Genomic DNA, 17,966 nt, shown 5'->3' on the forward strand with positions numbered 1-17,966 from the left:
CTGACGTCACACGCCGCATATACGTGTACAAACCACCGAGGATACACTTGCGTGCATACATATATATACACACATACAGCGTAATATATAATATCGTACGTGCGCTGAACTTGTTTGCATCATTTCTCTTTTTCTCGCAAGTCGCAAGAGTTTAATATGGGCGCCGTCTGGAAGAGAATAGCATCGGGCTGGCAGCTTGTTCGCTGCATCAGCTAAATCTGGTGGCGCGGCCGCGGCGTCGAGGCAGGGCAATAAGGTCGCCGTCGCCACCGCCGTCGCCACCGCCCATATCAACAATTCGCTTGCTGCTGCTGAGTCCGTTCAGGGTGGCCGAGGGGGAGGAGAAGGAGGAGGCGGCCGAGCAGAGCAGCAGCGCGCCGGGGACAAAGATGGCGGGTACGTTTTACACACCACACTCTGGGCTCTCTTTCCTCATCTCCGTACATATGCATTTGTAACTGGCATGATACTGCGATTTCGCCCCAGTTCCTCCTTGCGCATCAAAAACTCCGTTGGAGACGCTTTCTTTTGATCGTCTCGCTCTTATCGTTTCAGATTTGTACGCCAAGTACAACTGCACCTACTGCCAGGAGGACATATCTGGCCTCCGAGTCAAATGCGTCGAGTGCACGGACTTCGACCTCTGTCTGCAGGTGAGGCGAGATGGAAGGGAGACAGAGACAGACGATTTTACGCCTATAGTATAGACTATACGTATATACATAAACACCTATGTCTACTCACGTACTCACCCATTCGCTCCACTCATCGATGTCTCGATCTCGTTTTTCTCCTCCGTCGTGAGACTAAATATATATAGTTGCGCTATCGCGACTCCCCCTCGATGCCCCCCTCAACCGATCCCCACCTTCTGAGTCTGCCCCTCGTGTCGTCCGCGAACACGCTGTTCTAACGCACTGCATTTAAATACAACAGAAACGGTAATGGCGCCAAAACTCTGCAACGTACCTATAACTTGTAACAAGTGCATAAATACCACCATGAATCCCTATGGAAAAGTACATTTTCTATTCTCTAATTGATCAATAATCGGTTAATTTTTTATTTTTCATTATCTCTTTCTCAATTCATTTGTTTTCAACAGTGCTTCTCGGCTGGTGCTGAGATAGGGCAGCACAAAAATGACCATTCCTATCAATTCATGGTAAATATCATTCTAGCCGACGTTTTTTTTGTTAATCAAATTATTATTATTATTTTTTTTTTTTCCTTAAACCGTGTTATTTCCCGTGTTGAAGGATTCTGGCACAATCAGCATTTTCAATGGCAGAGGAAACTGGACCGCCATGGAACATCTTAGATTACTTGATGCCATCGAACAATTTGGTTATGGAAATTGGGAGGATATTAGTAAACACATTGAAACTAGGTCACCGGAAGGTAAAAATTATTTCCAATAACTTATGCATATTCTGCTGATATTCTGTTCAATGTTTGGTTTTTGTACGATATTTACAGAGGCAAAGGATGAATACATCGCCAGGTATCTTGAGGGAAACATCGGAAAGTATACATGGCCACCAACAGATGCCTACACCCCGAATCTTAACGACCAAACAGAATCGGATCATGGTCCACTGTCACCCGACTTGACGTCGCGTCTCCCCCCTCTAGATATTACACCCGAAGAAGCTAGTCAGATTGGTTACATGCCACAGAGAGATGACTTTGAACACGATTATAACCATGAAGCCGAATCTCTCGTGTCATCGCTGTTTTTGAATCCAGCAGAAGATGACGATCTCGACATAGCTTTAAAACTTGCACAAGTTGACATGTACACAAATAATATCCGAGAAAGAGCCAGGAGAAGACGAGTTGTAAGAGATTACCAGTTAGTTTCGGCCTTTTTTGCAGCTTCGCGCAAAGAAAAGTTCGTCAAGAAAAAACAGACTAAAGAAGAAAAGTAAGAGTTCATTTTAAGTATTCAAAGATTCAAGCTATCTTTATTTTCCAACAAATGATAAACAACCAACATTTGTTTGATTACAGAGACTTCAGAGAACGCATGCGAGTTTTTGCTCAGTTCTACACTGCCCAAGAATATGAACAGTTTTTAACTAATCTTGAAAAAGAGCGAGAATTGCGATTACGACTTTCAGAATTGTTCCGCTACCGTGAAAATGGTATCACAAAACACGAAGAGTGTTCCCATTTTGAACAAGTCCTAGCTCAAGCTCAAGGCCAAACAGATGTAGATCACTGGTCGGATAAAAAATCTGTAAGTAGTTCTCCACTTTTTTCGTTTTCGAATGCTCATTGTTTCCCTTACCAAAGCATATCTATCATATGTTAACTTTGCTGTTAGAGTGTAGATGATTAATTTTATTTCATTCGAGTTCAAAATAGCTGGAAACATTGTAGCAATTGTTGCATGCGTTAATTATTATTATTTTTTTTTCTTTCAATGAATCGCGCTCATCATTTAGAGTCTGTGTAGAGCAAACTTTTTTTACTCGTCAGTCTACAATTATGAAAATAAAAACTATTACAATTTTTACACATCACTATCAATAAAAGCTGGCAATATACGCAACTATCAAAAACTAAACTGATAAGGAGAAATCTTTTTCCATCGATTGAGTAGCAAATTTGTTTGCATAATAAAAAAAGAAGCATTTGCTTTAGCTTTGTTATAAACTAATACAATTTTTTGTGGTGCGTGTTGTCAGGCATTTGTGAACAGATTGTATCAGTTTGCATTTCACTTAGGGCAGCAGTGGGTCATCCAAAACAATCCTCCGCCAAACCTCAAGAAGAAGGTGAGTTACTTATATTGAATTGGCGATGATTATTAAATCATCCCACTTATAAATCAGATTTTTTTTTTATTTCGAATTTGTTTAGCTTAAAAAAAATTTTGGCTTCAAATTTTTCGATATTAATTAGTTTTTGCATGAAAGCATTATCCAGAGACAATAATAGTTGCTGAATTTTATGGTAAAGTAGGATCAACATCAAGAGAAACGATTACACTTTTACTTATAAAAAGAGTGTTATTTTCATGAATATTGCAGAGACGACGAAAAAAGTTACTTTTTCACCGACCGAAAATCCACTATAAAAACCGACTCGGCCAGCAGCAGTTCCTCTACCAACAGTCGGACGATGACTCCAACCAATCACTGGGTGGAGTTTGATAGCAATTCGAATATGTCCAATCAACTCTCATCTAATTTAACTTCATTCGAGAGAGGCAACAATTCTTGGAATTTGGGAAAACCAGTTACTCAAGGAGAAAATGAAGTAAGAGACGTAGATGCCGAAGCTGCAGCGCATCTCCTTACAAAACAAGAAAAATCGTTATGTCTTCAACTGGATCTCAAACCAACACAGTATCTTACACAGAAAGCACTCTTACTTCAGGTATTTAAAAACCTCCAACTCTTGCATTGTGCTTTTTATTGTTGGCAATTACTACATCTAGTTTATTTTTACTTTTAATTTCAGGAATATTTAAACGGTAACAAAAAATCAAATATCACTCCTCAGTCAGAACCAGAAAGTAAAATACTTCATTACCTAGTTTCTAATGGTTGGATCGTTGCAAATTGACTTGTTAGTGTGAAATGCAAAATTTAGATTCTAAACTAGTTTACAAACATAATATAGTTAAATCCAGTCTATGTACAATTTTTCCAAGTTGCCAGATTGCATTGAAATTAGGTAGTTTTTATTATATAATATTGACAAATATCTTACTAATCCATTGATTCTGCTGAAAAAAGTCTGATCTTTGCTTACTTTGTTTAATTATTAATAGTTCGATACAAATATTTGTGCAATAAAGTTAACTTGAGTGATTTGAGAAAAGTAATTTTAGATCTGTAATGAAGCAATTTTTAAACATTTAAAATTCTTATTAAAAATAAGATCACGATTTTGAATAATCCATGTATATCTTGCTGTATTGTTCACGATAAAGTGTTGATGCAATTATTCGCTGACTTGTAACGTAAAGTAGTGACACGAATGTAAGATACTTGCTAGAGAGAAGCATAATGGATTTGTCACGTTGTTGCCTCTTCGAAAAAAGTGCACTGATAAGTGTAGCATAGCATTGTAAATATTTATATATATTACTCGAGTCGATTGAACTGCAACTTAATTTATGCTATTTAAAAAAATTTTTTTTTACAATTAGGTTTATTTTTGTTAATCTCAGTACTCTTTATGGCGTGATGTAAAAATTTAATTTGAGTGTGAAAATACGCCAGAAGAATACAAAGGATTAATCCAACGAGTAAAGCAGCAGCTTTATCTTTCTGTAAATATAGTTGAGAAAGTGCATTGTATGAACATTACAAGGATGTGTTTTGTTTTAGGAAACAAATTATTGTATATTTGTAAATATAAGTATTTTGTATAAGTACTTTATCATGAAACGTTAAGTACGTTTTACCTTGATCAAAATAAAAAAAAAATGAAAAAAATTTTTAATTGTTGAACGTTTTTTCTAAAGTTAAAGCGTGTTGTAATTTTTGAATGGGTGCTTTGCTAAAAAATGTTGATCAAAAAATTTATGCGTTAAAATCCTGGGACCAAATAGATTTTTTTTTCTCATTCACCGACTAACCGCAAGCGATTCAATAAAAATGAACAAAAAAAAAAAAAAAAAAAAAAGTCAAAACGGACCACCTAAGCTGTGTCCAATAGATTCTCCGAACCAAATTCGCATCTCGAAGATAAAAGCCCATACAAATTCCTTTTCGTTTCCCCTCCTCCCTTCCATTCGATGTTTTTCTCTCTCTTTCGCCTATAATCAATTTTTTTTTGAAAAATTCAATACACATACATACAGACAGTCCCCGATAATAATACACCGCGACTATTCCTTGACTCATCCTGTAAACACAAATGTTTCAAGTACTTGCCCACAGTAAGTCAGGGACGACGATAAAAACACCGTCACCGCGGTGGATAAATTTTGCATGAATCCTTGTTTGGTACGATTCTTCCGTACTTACGCATGCAAGAGTCACGAGAGCGCAAAAAGGCCACGACGACGTTTATTAAAAAAAAAAAAAAAAAAAGCCTATTCAGTCGTGCACGACTAGCGTAAAAAATTACTTGGCAGCATTTCTCATCCCAACGTTAGTACACCCAAGTATTACCTTCGTGTACTTTTCGAGCTCTCTATTTCCTCGATCGCACCCGCTTGATTATTCCACGCGAGTACGAACCATAACTTAAAAATCACGCGATTTTTCTGAAACGACGCAAGTGCAGCTCCCAAAGAACTTCATTGCCTATAAGTACGTGCGCGGAAATTTAAAAACATTCCTTGTAGGTATACACCTACTTAACATTATTACAAAAGCAAGGACTACGTCATACACATATCTTATTGCACCGAACGTGATGTCGAATCACAACAACGGATCCCGACGACCTGGACCCGATTAAAAATGAAAAAAAAAAAAAAAAAAAAAAAAAAAAATGGACAATAAGTTGAACAAGAAAATACGTCCAACCGTGCTACCTTATGCTTGTATAAGGAAGCGCGTGCATTATACGGGTTTTTACGCACGCGTTACATGGGTGCAACAACAACACACACATGCAGCAATAGTTACGCAAGCAAAGCAAACGAATGTAATATTCGCCGCGGCGGGTCATCCTCCGATGCGTGATCTCAGAGTTTTGCCCGGGCAAACAGAGTCCCGGTGATGATAGTACCCAACGGCTGTGTCGGGGTTTGCGTAATCGATCGTTACTTATACTTACTACCTGTTTGGTCGAGCGAGTGGCGCGAAAAAAAAACAACGCCAAATATTAAATCAAACAGGCTCGACTCGCCGTACGTGTATACGTATATACTTGTTCATCTCCGATGTGTTTATCCGAGGCACAACTGAGAAAAGGAAAAAAGAAACGCTTGGCTCGCCGAGGAGCTGCATTTTAAGCGCACCGTATAGCCACCATCTGACGTTTTCAATCTTTCCGCTCGCGCAAGCGAGTGCGTAACTTTTTTTTTTTTTTTTTCCTTCTTTTCTCTCTTTAGAATACATCCGAAGCGAAGGATCGAGACGATCTTTTATTTTTTTCCTATGCCGAGTGAAAAAAACCTTTTTTCGTCAACCGTCTCGTTGGGTCCTCGATATACATACCCGTTCGTATATTTACACTATATATTTGTAATTAATCATCTTTTTCGTTTCTTCTTCTTTTTTTTTTTTTTTTGGCGCAAAAACTCAAGGATTTTTTCATCCGTCATTTCACCGATTTCGAATGCACATGTAACACAGAGACAACAACACTCGACTTTTTTTGGCAACCCGGAACGTTGGTTTTTATGTCTTCTCGCCGCACCAGATCTCGGGAACGCGAAAAAAAAAAAAAAAAAAAAAAAAGTCCATTACAGTCGTAACAAGCGAAACGATGAACAAAAAAAGAAGCTCACCCCCGAGCATTGTGTCCCTCGCAAAAACACATTGTTAATCACAAAAGGCACATTGAATGCTAATGCCTTCGTTACATGCGACCCGTGAGCTTATTATCATCGCTCTCTTATCTTCCTTCGCGTAGCGCAACCTTCCTTTGCCTTCGAACGCAACGAAAGTCCTCATTTCTGCGTAATAATCCTTTTGTTGCCCCAACGGCGCTGCCGTCGTTTAACGAGATACGAGGAGGGAAATACACGGTAACGTCGCGTAGGTGTGGGTGTAAAAAAAAAAAAACATAATTTAATTTTCGTTATCACGCTTGTTTATCTGGTTTAGAAAGGAAATAATTGATTTTAGGTGGACGTAAAGAAGCAAAAAGAATAAGGAGGACGTGAAAAATGGAAAAGAGTATAGGAAAGGGGGGGAAGGTGACAATCGGCGCGAATCGGCGAGATGACTTTTGTCGTCGGTGCGTTGATGTCGAATCGCGACTCCCACTTTTTTTTCCCCGCCGAAGTGAGTGAGAGAGAGAGAAAGAGCCTTTTTTGCGCAATAAAGGACGCTATGCCATCCGAACGCGTGCGTATATAAGGATACGTCGTGGTCTCGGCTAACTCAGAAAGTAACACCTTGTGCGTGCATGTGCATGTTACTACGTTTTTATTGCCAGTGTTAACGACGTTGATTTAACGCTTCCACCGCAGGTGAGCTCTTGCATTAAAAAAAAAAAAAAAAAAATTTATATTTTTTATTGTACTTAATAAATATTTCGTTGTTGTTTTTGTCTTCTAATTTATGTTTTTTAACTCTACGGCGGGTATAAAATTTATGGTCGGAGCCATTGTGCATGTATATATACTATGAACATGGGATGCGCGTGTTTTATGGGATGGCCGTGCCGAGATACGGGGCGCCTCAATTAATGTTTAACACGAAACGAATTTTCGTTTTTATCTCAGTCTTTCCCCTTCAGCAGACATGAGGAACACCGTGGCTGTTATTCTTGTTTTTGGCATCGTCGCCTACGCGGTCGACGCCTACATGACCAAATTCGATAACATCAACGTCGACCAGATCCTACGTAATGAACGTCTGCTCAATCCCTACATCGACTGTCTACTCCGGGACGTTAAGTGCACTGCCGAAGGCAAAGAGTTGAAGCGTAAGTCGTGCCATTATTTTTTACCAAAATTACCGATTTCTTTTTTAAATATAATAATTGTTTTGTGATTATTTCAACGAATTTTCACTATATCAGTATTTTTTCAACTTCAACTTTTATTAACATACTGTGTGATTGAACGTGTATGTACTGTTGATTTAAAAAAATAATCCTATTGAATGCTACGATCGCAAAAGAGAGCATACGAGTGATCACCTTACGCACACATAGTAATACAGTGTAAGGAACTTTAATCTTAAATTTTCTGTAAATAAATCACACTAATGATTGTTTGCAGTAAAAGAAAGTCAAGAAAGTGTGATTTTTTTTTTTTATAATTTTCAGTGACAGCTTTGATATTTATGCTATTTATTATTTAAGAGCCCAAATTTAGGACACAAAAATTATTTTGCTTATTATTTAATAGTTAATTAAAAAAAAGTGCGAATTTAATTTTGTTGAGCCATTCTATTAGCAGCAGCTACTTAACTCTTATGCAAGTTTCGCAATAGTAAGAGAACGATAATTATGGATGCATCTTTTTTTCATGGAAAGGAAAATCTTTCTCTTTTTACATCGGTTGTAAAAGGTTGAATCTGTTAACAAAATACTCTTTTAGTTACACAACTATCAGTAATATTTGACGTTTGTAGACCTTTTTAACTTATCTTTAGAAATAGGAGTGTTTACTTGAGAAAAAGAGAAAAGAAAAAATGTAAGATAGCACTATACGGTCATCCTGAAATTGACGTGAATCTTCTTAAATGTACTTATATAGGCTTGCTGCCCGAAGTCTTCACAACCAACTGCTTGAAATGCAACGATAAGCAAAAGACCGATGCCGAAAAGGTGGTATCTTACCTGGCCAAAAGCAAGCCTCAGGTCTTGAACGAGGTATTGAAGAGATACGACAAGGATAACGTCTTCAGAACCCAGTATGCCGAAAGTGCCAAGAGACTCGGGGTTGCCATCTAAACTCTACTTGTAACCGTGTTATTCTTTAGTTTGCTAAAAAATCATTCCAAAAATGACATAAGGGTTTTCATTATTTTTTACCGTTTTTTTTTTTATTCGTCTTATTTTTCTCCGAAATAAATTTTTGATACCAATCGCCTAATTGATGCGTGAACCAGCTTTCATAATTATTATTAAAAAAAAAAAAAAAAAAAGAAAAATCAATAAAAAAAAAGCATTAAAAATAAAACCTTGTACATTTTTGACTCACCACACAATCGTCAACTGTTTTATAGTCGGTAAGTTAACAGAAGCAAAAGTTATGATCATAGAGATGTGTATTCGCGCCAATAAAGAAGCACTTCGGAAAGAATGTCCAGCCAACTGCATCAGGAAAGCAATACCCCGAAAAAAGAGCACGTCCTCGAGCGTTACCACGACACGATAGCCCAGTACTATCGGTCCAAGTGTCCCTCCTTGTACCGCATAATCAACGACCCGGCCGGACAACACGAGCGTACTCGCAAATTCCTCAGGTTCGGGCTCGGCTTCACCCTGGGACTTTTACTGTACTTCTTCGTTATCTCGGATCTACAGCTGAACGCACTCGTCAGCAGAATATGCGGCGCCGCCTTGATCGCCCTCCTGTCCCTGGGCTGCGCGTACTCGTTGCGAGTGAGACTTGATTGTTTTTAACCTTCGCTGCGCTTTAACAATCATACCTTTTTCACTTCTGTAACAAACATTTCGCACAATAGATGCGTTGCGCCACATTATATACATATACCACATCACTCGATTCATTTCTCGAACGTGGGAAACATGTTTTTCCACCGTTTCATTGTAAATCGCACGTATACTATACCCACGTATAAATATATATGTATACGAATCTCGCTGATCGTATGGTACATCGTATGGTAGTTTCGGTGCATCTGCCTGCTGACGATACCAGGGTTGTTCGGCCGAGCCGGCCGGGGCGTGCTGAAAGCCCTGATCCTCGGCTACGTGATAGCCGGGCCCGTGTTGAACCTGAGCACCAACGCCAAGGAGGTGGTGCGGAGTTTCGCGTGCACGGGCCAACTGGTCGGCAACATGACCAAGGCCAAGTACGACCTCATGCTCGCGCCCTTCCGACAGGTACACACGACCCCTGTAAACGAAAGTATGGTTGCTTGTATAGGAGCACCCCGCCAATAATATGTGTTACGTGTACGTATTGTATATAGGCTATGAAAAACTTGAACGACAGCGCGGACGAGATAAGGCGGACGGTGGGCTCGATGGACGAGCTGATACGGCCGATCGCCCGGGAGATCGAGGCCGAGGAAGACGAGGTGGAGTTCGAGGACCCTGGGGGTGGGACCGATCTACCGGAGGAAGAAGAGTCGAGCGGCTACGACGAGGAGGAGGCGAGCGGCGATTACACGGGGGAGGAAGAACCGAGCGGTGACTCGGAGGAACCACCCCCGTTACCGCGGAAGCGACGCGACGGGGATAAAACGGATGGCAAAAGCAGAGCCGCCGCCGAGTACGAGAAGGGCTACCTAAGGAAAATATCGTCCCGGTGCAAGAAACAGCTAAACCGCGGCTCCGAGAAGTGCAGGTGCACGAGGCTGTTTTTTCCCTTTTCCTTCGTCACCTATAATAACCTCCTACTTTGTCCCTGTGATCATGACGACGACGACGGTTGTGAGGTTAGGTACATAATATATAGGATGGGTGCATAGAAACTGATGCTCGCTAACCCCCATTGTCGGCTTGTCACGAGCGCACAATGGCCCGCAAAGCGCATCATCCCCCTCGCGCGCGGCAATAATTAATGACCTGCTAACTCGAGCCGGTCCCTTTGTGGCTCCCTGTCGTCGCTGTCTTTCCCATTATTTTCTATTATATATACCCCTACGCTTGTTCTCCCCCTCTATCTTCGTACCTGTTTTGTCGTTCTCTGTGCTTATACATATATATACGTTATATACATACGCACAGGGAAACATTCAAAAACGCGTACAATCGGTGCTACAAGAGCGTCACGTGGGTGGCCGGATGGATGCTCTGTTGGCCTATGAAGCTAAACTTTGCCTGTAATTTGGTCGAGACCTTGGGCGGCAACAAAGTCTGCGATCCCGAGGGCAAGGTCGACGTCGGCTTCGGCGAAGGATACGCAACCCTCAAAGGTTATTCATTACATACAGACACTGCATAACGCGCATTACGGACCATCATTAAGTATACATATATGTAATGTTATACTCGGAATCGGCACGTTGTGCAGAGTGACAGGTTGTACGTGGATGCCAATGCATATAGGTATATTATATATTGCAGAGACCCGGGACAAGTTGAACGAGAGCTTGTCGGATGCGCGGATCGAGTACAAGATAGACACGAGGGCGATCGCCCAGTCGGAGGTGAAGGACATGAGTCGCGCGGCGGCCGGTGTCATGCGAGACTTTGAGACGCGGAGGCGCTTCGTCGAAGGCGTCGTCACGTTCGTCAAGCGTTGCCTGTCGCTCGTATTTTTGAAAATCGTGTACAGCGCCACCGAGTATCACTCCAAGTACTTGACGGACGTCGAGCACGACAACGTCTACGTGACGAGTTACTTCCGGCGCGTGGACGCGCGCAGGCGAGCCAGGGGCGCCCCGACGCTGCTGCCCCTCAAGAAACTCGAGAGGACCAAGCTGCTCGATCCCTACACCCTCCGGCAGACCAGGGCCGAAAAGAGACACCTGTACGGCCAAACGGCCAGGCTGATCCTCGAGGTAGTCACGGTTTCGACCTTTGTTTTGCTCGACAAGCTGCTGTTCGAGCTCCTCGACGTCATCCGCAGACACGCGCGACTCGAAATCACCCAGGTGAGTTGTTGCTCCACGGTGGCCCTTTGACGATTACAATCGCGTATTTGTACTTAATCATTCCTCTAAAAAAACAAAAAAAAAACAAAAAAAAACCAACTGTGCCATACAGTGAGAAATATTTATCATTGGAAAAAAAAGTGCACTTCTAGAATCAATAAAGTGTAAAGTCGCAATGAAAAAACAAAAACAGTTTCCATCCCTCGTTGCAGACAGGCCGACACGACATGTCGCTGGAGATCCAGGGCCGTGGCCTCGTGGCCAAACTGGTCCGCAGTCTGGTGCGCGGCTTCAACCGCAAGCACCGGATCTCCCAGCTGCTGACCAACGAAGCTTGCCTACCGCGACCCAGTCGCGTGCCGAGCTCCATCCTCCTCGTCATCTACGGCGGCTACCTCCTCGTCTGGCTACTGCTGCTCCTCCAGGCCTACGGCCAACGGCTACGCCGAGTGATAGCTGGCTTCTTCTACCACAGGCGCGAGAAACGGCGCGTCCTCCACCTGTACAACGAGAGCCTACGCCGCAGACGGGGCTTCCTGCGCTACGTCCGGTCCCGAGCGGCCCAGGCAGCCCGAGGCAGACTCCTCGCCCCGGAGGCCCGTTTCTGGCTGGAGCTGCGCGAGAACCGACCACGGCTCTGGACCTGGCTGCGCCGGCTCGGCTGGGCCCGGCTCGACTGCGTCGTCTGCGGCGACCCGGAGCCCCGCCGTGGCCAGCACCACACGTGCCGGGGATCCAGCTGCTTGGCTGCCTACTGCGAGGACTGCTGGAAAGATCTCGGGCGTAGCTGTTGGGCCGCGGGTTGCGCACCGGGGGCACCCAGTGGCGGGGATGACGACGATTACGACGACGACGACTAGTAATAACGTCACGCGATGCCACTGTATATAAGACCCGTGGGAGGGTGCACGCGCGACAGAGCGAGGATGAACGCGTACCTGGTTCTGGCGTCGGTGGTGTGGGTGTCGGTCCTCGGCGGCGAGGAGGTGCGCTACACGACCAAGTACGACAACGTGGACATTGAGTCGGTGATCGGGAACGAGAGGCTCCTCGCCGGCTACGTCGGGTGCCTCCTGGAGACGAAGCCTTGCTCGCCCGACGCTGCCGAGCTCAAACGTTAGTATAAACACACACCCTGCATGCGTACGCGCTCATTACCCCTAAATATATATATACCTATATATTCACTGCTTTTTCTTTCCCTTTTTTTCGTTTTATCGTAATAACCCTGATGTCTCTCTCTCTCTCTATCCCCCTTCATTTGGCCGAGATGTGTATATTAGGCGTGTACGGACTTTGGGCGCGCGCCCGTGCACACGTATAGCTTCCGAGAAAGAGATATTTTACGATGGGAAAAAAAGAAAAGGGAGCCGAAAAGGAAAAAAAAGGGAACCATTCCGAGATAATCTACCCGCTACTCAAAATCCGAAGCCCATAATCATAAGTTACAATTTGACCACGCTTGTCGTGTAACGCGAGCCCTCTCTCCCCTTCCCTTTCCCCCGAAATTCCCGTAATTAAATCCATTAGGGGGATGGGGGGAGGGGTGAATATCTTCATAATTTACTTTTAATTACTTACTTACTCGGCTCCAATAAATTTTGAGGGATAAAACAAAAAATGTTGTTTTTTTTTTTCGACTCGATTTTAATTAATTTACATATTATTCCTGCAGCGAGATCCCAAGTTGCTATTTTTGGTACCGGGAGTACAATCGATTTCGTTTTTCGTTTGTTAAATACATCCATCCCTCTTGCTTATACCAGTATACTAACGTTGTTTAACTGTTTTGTGCGTAATGAACGTCCGCTTGTTTAGATCATAATTTATAATTTTGAAACGTAAAATCAAGAGGTTGTTTGTATACGTTGATGGAAAAAGAGGAAAAAAAAAATTCGAGGAACAATCCATTTAATAACACGAAATTACCTCGTTCTCGTGAAAAAAAAAAAAATCTGCAGAAATGATTGCTCAATACGAAAGTAACGAGCAAAAAATCTCTGGTAATGATATCCGAGTCCGTAAATGGGGGGGGGGGGGAATAGAAGTGAAGCATCAGCGTATACGAGTTCAACGACAGTATATATAAGGCGTACCTGTAAAAGTTAGCGGTCGTGTGCGAGTAATTGAAAGAATCGCTTGCGCAACCGATCGCGTCGATGTACACGGTCGTATAAAAAGAAACGAGCGGGAGCGCCTTCGATTGAAAAGTCGAGTGATTCAGCGATAAAAAAAAAGGGAAAAAAATCAAGCACAACAGCATTGGCAGCGAAACAATCGAATCAAATAGCCTTTTGATTATTATTATTATTATTTTCTCTTTGATATAACATTTGCAGGTAATCTACCGGACGCCCTGGCGACCAACTGCTCGCGCTGCAGCTCGGCCCAGAAGACGATCTCGGAACGCTTGACCCACCACCTTATCGATAACAAACCGGACGAATGGAGCCTCCTCGAGCAGAGGTACGACCCTACGGGGGCGTATCGAGAGCGCTACCTCGGCATCAGTACCATCAAAGAGAAGGACCAAGACGAGGAGTAGTAGTAGTAGGAAACGTTGCTGTAAAATACATCATATTATATGTAGGTAGTAGTTGTCAAGTAGCACATACCACAGGGTATAATGTAATATAACGATGCATTACACAAGTGTAAAACGCCTGCACACCTGCAGTCCCGTACAACGATGCTAAGGCAGGTTCCTGCAGAGATCGGCAAGCTCTCTTTTTTTTGCGATTCAATTTCTTGTCGAGTGTCCTGTATACTAGCTTGAACAACAAACACATGCCATGTATACGCGAATAAAGAGAGAAACAATGCCTTTATGTACAAACGAGACAGAAGCGAAGTGCAGTTCCTTCTCCCTTTCAGCTTCTTCATTGGTATAGATCGGTATAGAGGCTTCCAGTCATATAATATACCCATGTACATACAAACAAGAGCGCGTTTCGTGGGTGGACGCGAGTGACACACGAGTGGGTGGACCTGCGCCTCCGCTGGCTTTATCAAAACGGCCTATATGGCAAGTGGGTATATATATGTACACACGCATCGTGGGCCGTTTCCTGTTTCCGCTCTTTGGCTCGAGGAGCGCGCGGCATCAGGTATTATCCCAAACAAACGAGGGGTAAGCTACGAGCTATTAAGCCAAGCTCAGCCGAGAGAAAAGGACCGCGCCGCCGAGGGGGCTAAAAAGTTTAATATGTATGTATAGACGTACGTGCATATGTTTATTGTACACGAAGGGGACCGATAGTTAGATGTGGGCTAGCTTATATAGGGTCTTTTGTACGTCTCTGTACACACACGTAGGAGGGAGGAGAGAGAGCTGCCTGTCGCCCGAGCTCCGTCACGACTTGGGTGGTCTCCGCCGCGGAGCCAGTCGTCCGCTCTCTCTCTCTGTGTTTATGGTCCAGCACTGCAGCAGATATATCTGTACTGCTAGCTCGCGACTCTCGCGTATACGCTCCCCTCCCTCGGAAGTCCTACTGGGTGGTCCCCCGCGCTCTCGAGACCGCTGCCTCCTCCGCCCTTTTGCCCCTGTCGTCGTCATCATCATCATCATCATCGTCGTCATTGTTGCCGTCATCATCGGCTGATTGAGTGAACATTCGACTCGCTACCTTACCTACCGGCATCAACCGATCGACCGCTGCCGATCGATATATGCCTCTTATACGTGTATTTGAACATTATAATTTTTATTGCAACCTGCACTGTCATCGGCCCGCATGACATTCTACTTATACACATTTAAATATGCGCATGTCGCGTTATTCATGTATTTTAAACATATTATAGTACTTACAGTAGTGTATACTTGAATAAAAAAAAAAAAAAAAAAAAGGAGGAAAAAAAGATGATTAAACGAGGAGGGCACTTGAGCGACCATAATCCGGCGTTGGGGGCACTGTAAGCCCGGTACCTGCGGACCTTCTGGGTCGGTAGGTTTATGCCTACTACCTGATGCATCCCCGCGATTCCCGGTGCCTCGTCTCTCGCGGACGACTCTGTCTCTCGCTCTTGTCGGTCAGGTAGAGCGAAAGAGTATACGAGAGAGAGAGAGAGGAACAAAACGGGGGAGAGACCGAAAGAGAGGAAGGCACGGGGTAGCTGAGCGGCGCCGGGGAGAGAGACCACCCAGGCCGCGGCAGCCAGTCCGGCGCTCTCTCTCTCTTTCTGCAGCAGCGCTTCGTCGGAGCCGCCGAGCCAGGCGAATAGAGATTCGCGACCACCCAACTTCACGCCGCGGAGTTGCTCCTCTCTCTCTCTCTTTTTACACTGCTAACAATAACTGTAATAATTATACAACAAATAGTATAACCGGCAGCAAAATCGGCCCAGGAGAGGCCGGATTAATATTTCCGAAAAAGAGAGCGCGGGCGGGGTAGATACGAATACAACCCACTCTCCCTCTTTCTGGGCAAGTAACCCGGAGAAAATCGGTAGGAGGTTGATGCGTGTGTGTTTGGTTTCGGTTGGCCGGTCATCAGAGAGAGAGAGATGGAAAGGAGAGCGAGAAAACGGCCTGGGTGGGCCAGCGCCACGCCACTTGGGTGGTCCTCCTCCTCGATCTACTAATATACCTACACCGTGTACGGTTCACGAGAGTTTCCTCGGGGACCCGCTGATGATATACGGCTGTTTTCTAGCCCCCGGGCCGGCCCTCGAAATTAAGACGCACAGCGGCCCATCGGTAGCATAGTAAAATACCTGGCTGGCCGGCATCGTCGTTGTATCTCAGATTCGAGGGCCGGCCCGGCTGATGATGGGGCCCCGGTCGCACGTGCACGCATCGATTATTATTTGACGCTCTGGCCCGAAAAATCGGCACGCCTCCAACAACCTGTATCCACCATATACATTATAATATATATACACATCACCCATAAACGCGTGTGCACCAACGAAATCGGATACGCCGCCGTGATGAAATTGCAGTAGGCACACATAATACATAGGAACAAATCGGGACTGCTCGCTTACGCAAGCGAGCTAGTGTATATATATATAGGTATTAGGTGTACCTGCTACCCTTATATACACGTACACCAACCTGCCTGCCTGCCTCCCTCTGTTTATGGACAAGTAGTTCCAAGAGAGAGAGATGGAGCTCACTTTTTCTTTTGTTATAGGCAAAGGTACGCGCGTCTATAAGTATATAATATACACTTGCAAGTATGGGGCGTTTAGCATCAGGGACGGGGACCACCCAATACGAAAAAGGAAGGCCGAGCCGGGCCCTTTCAGACAAATATACATGTACATATATAATACACGGGTCTATCTGACCGGGGTACACTTACAGGACATAAACAGCCGTTTCTTTGCACTCTCTGCTCTGGGCACACAGTGCGTGCGGTGTACCTATACGGACACCATACACCATAAAGTACCCTCGCTCCTTCGTGCATCATCAAGCTCTTTGCTCTCCTGTCGTGCGCGCCGCCGAGGGAGAATAACGCGCGGGCTTCTTTCTATTTTCACGCGTCACAAATCGTCTCGGGGAGCTCTCTTTCCTTGGGTTGTATATCATACGTATACGTGTATTTGTACGTACAACGTTGGCCCGGAGAGAGAGAGAGAGAGAGAGAGAGAGAACGCGCTGGGTGGTCCCCGTCCGCGTGCTAAGCCGACTCTCCCTCCCGCTGCCTGCAGCTCACGTCCTCCTCTTGTCGTTGTCGTCGTCCTACGTAAAGTCGCCGTGTAGGAGCCAGCCGCACCTCGCTCGCTCGGGGGAGCGTCTTATCAAGAAACGTCCCAATCGTGGGGGCCCACATGCGCGCACTCCAACAACAACACCCTTCTTCTTCTTCTTCTTCTTCTTCCCTTGCTGCGGCTAATCGGCTCTTCTTCCCTCGAGTCTCTTGCGGGTACACCACGCATACCGGAAAAGCTCTGGAATTTGCTCGGCTACATTTTTTTTTTTTTTCCCTTTTTGTTTTTGACAAGTAGGGCTCGGCCTTAACAGCGCGCCCGGCCGCTCCTCCCCTTCTTTCATCCTTTTGCTGCCGCATGCCTATGGCCTGCATGTATACTCTGTTGCAGCATCCTTCGAGGTCGCCCATCCTCTCGGCTGTGTGCGTGCAGTGCTGTCTTTGCCAACTCTTCTCTCTCTCTCTCTTTCGTTCAGCGAATTGAGCTCTCCCGCGCGCACTTACTTTCTTTTTCATTCTACTCGAATGAATGTGTGTATATACATATTTAGTTGGGTGTTTTCCTCGAGTACACGTTTCACGTATATTTCAACAAACACTGCATGTGGGTACTCGTATGCATGATGTTTATACAACAGCCTCCGGCATTCCGCAAAAATAAAAGCTCCTCTGGGTAAAATGGCTTCTTTTTTTGGTATTGGCTCAGTCATCATTGTACGATCAATCATTATAAGCCACATCGTATGGGTTGGTTGGCTAAGGGGGAACGAAAAAAAAAAAAAAAAAAAAAAAAAAAGTTCGACCTGTCGACTTTTTCACGGTTAGTGCCCAGGAACGCGGACAATGCCTAAATTAAAAGGAATGAAAAAAAGGTGACTATACTTGGTATCGTCGAGGTACGTGTGCAGTGGGCATTTAAATTTAA

At 44.3% G+C, this 17,966-nt stretch overlaps 4 protein-coding genes across 10 annotated transcripts; all 4 read left to right on the forward strand.

Annotated features, from left to right (window-relative positions):
- Positions 1-64: 64 nt before the first annotated feature.
- Positions 65-4,341, forward strand: Ada2b (Transcriptional adapter 2B). Of its 5 annotated transcripts, XM_014360162.2 has the most exons (9): positions 65-396; positions 556-653; positions 1,106-1,165; positions 1,260-1,401; positions 1,480-1,927; positions 2,014-2,242; positions 2,734-2,783; positions 3,039-3,387; positions 3,472-4,341. In XM_014360162.2, the coding sequence occupies exons 1-9, from the start codon at positions 390-392 to the stop codon at positions 3,574-3,576; spliced, it is 1,488 nt and encodes a 495-aa protein (XP_014215648.2). In that variant the 5' UTR covers positions 65-389; the 3' UTR covers positions 3,577-4,341. The 5 variants fall into 5 exon arrangements, with proteins under 5 accessions (XP_014215648.2, XP_089447625.1, XP_089447626.1 ...); XM_089591499.1 differs by lacking the exon at positions 3,472-4,341 and having other exon boundaries at positions 2,694-2,783; positions 3,039-3,241; XM_089591500.1 differs by lacking the exon at positions 3,472-4,341 and having other exon boundaries at positions 2,739-2,783; positions 3,039-3,241.
- A 2,679-nt stretch (positions 4,342-7,020) lies between these two features.
- On the forward strand, positions 7,021-8,599 carry CSP3 (chemosensory protein 3). 3 transcript variants are annotated; one of them, XM_014360164.2, is made up of 3 exons: positions 7,021-7,111; positions 7,381-7,569; positions 8,348-8,599. In XM_014360164.2, the coding sequence occupies exons 2-3, from the start codon at positions 7,386-7,388 to the stop codon at positions 8,542-8,544; spliced, it is 381 nt and encodes a 126-aa protein (XP_014215650.1). In that variant the 5' UTR covers positions 7,021-7,111; positions 7,381-7,385; the 3' UTR covers positions 8,545-8,599. The 3 variants fall into 3 exon arrangements, with proteins under 3 accessions (XP_014215650.1, XP_023246973.1, XP_014215652.1); XM_023391205.2 differs by having other exon boundaries at positions 7,384-7,569; XM_014360166.2 differs by having other exon boundaries at positions 7,033-7,111; positions 7,367-7,569.
- A 296-nt stretch (positions 8,600-8,895) lies between these two features.
- On the forward strand, positions 8,896-12,241 carry LOC106644564 (protein sneaky). Its single transcript, XM_014360139.2, has 6 exons — positions 8,896-9,198; positions 9,448-9,663; positions 9,753-10,129; positions 10,513-10,700; positions 10,852-11,381; positions 11,594-12,241. The coding sequence occupies exons 1-6, from the start codon at positions 8,896-8,898 to the stop codon at positions 12,239-12,241; spliced, it is 2,262 nt and encodes a 753-aa protein (XP_014215625.2).
- Positions 12,242-12,307: 66 nt separating this feature from the next.
- CSP4 (chemosensory protein 4) lies at positions 12,308-14,158 on the forward strand. The gene is made up of 2 exons (XM_014360140.2): positions 12,308-12,497; positions 13,721-14,158. The coding sequence occupies exons 1-2, from the start codon at positions 12,308-12,310 to the stop codon at positions 13,924-13,926; spliced, it is 396 nt and encodes a 131-aa protein (XP_014215626.2). The 3' UTR covers positions 13,927-14,158.
- The last annotated feature ends 3,808 nt before the right edge of the window (positions 14,159-17,966 follow it).

The sequence above is a fragment of the Copidosoma floridanum genome, unplaced genomic scaffold (genome assembly GCF_036245765.1).
Source record: "Copidosoma floridanum isolate Cflo_tuat_1 unplaced genomic scaffold, Cflo_Japanese_pri ptg000013l, whole genome shotgun sequence".
NCBI lineage: Eukaryota > Metazoa > Arthropoda > Insecta > Hymenoptera > Encyrtidae > Copidosoma > Copidosoma floridanum.

Excerpts from the sequence above, each read along its gene's own strand:
- Ada2b (XM_014360162.2), top strand. Across the intron at positions 654-1,105 it reads ACTTCGACCTCTGTCTGCAG|TGCTTCTCGGCTGGTGCTGA; the intron begins GTGAGGCGAGAT and ends TGTTTTCAACAG. Across the intron at positions 1,928-2,013 it reads AAACAGACTAAAGAAGAAAA|AGACTTCAGAGAACGCATGC; the intron begins GTAAGAGTTCAT and ends GTTTGATTACAG.
- CSP3 (XM_014360164.2), top strand. The coding sequence starts at position 7,386 with ATGAGGAACACCGTGGCTGTTATTCTTGTTTTTGGCATCGTCGCCTAC. Across the intron at positions 7,570-8,347 it reads CGAAGGCAAAGAGTTGAAGC|GCTTGCTGCCCGAAGTCTTC; the intron begins GTAAGTCGTGCC and ends GTACTTATATAG.
- LOC106644564 (XM_014360139.2), top strand. The coding sequence starts at position 8,896 with ATGTCCAGCCAACTGCATCAGGAAAGCAATACCCCGAAAAAAGAGCAC. Across the intron at positions 10,130-10,512 it reads CGCGGCTCCGAGAAGTGCAG|GGAAACATTCAAAAACGCGT; the intron begins GTGCACGAGGCT and ends ACATACGCACAG. Across the intron at positions 10,701-10,851 it reads AGGATACGCAACCCTCAAAG|AGACCCGGGACAAGTTGAAC; the intron begins GTTATTCATTAC and ends TATATATTGCAG.
- CSP4 (XM_014360140.2), top strand. The coding sequence starts at position 12,308 with ATGAACGCGTACCTGGTTCTGGCGTCGGTGGTGTGGGTGTCGGTCCTC. Across the intron at positions 12,498-13,720 it reads CGACGCTGCCGAGCTCAAAC|GTAATCTACCGGACGCCCTG; the intron begins GTTAGTATAAAC and ends TAACATTTGCAG.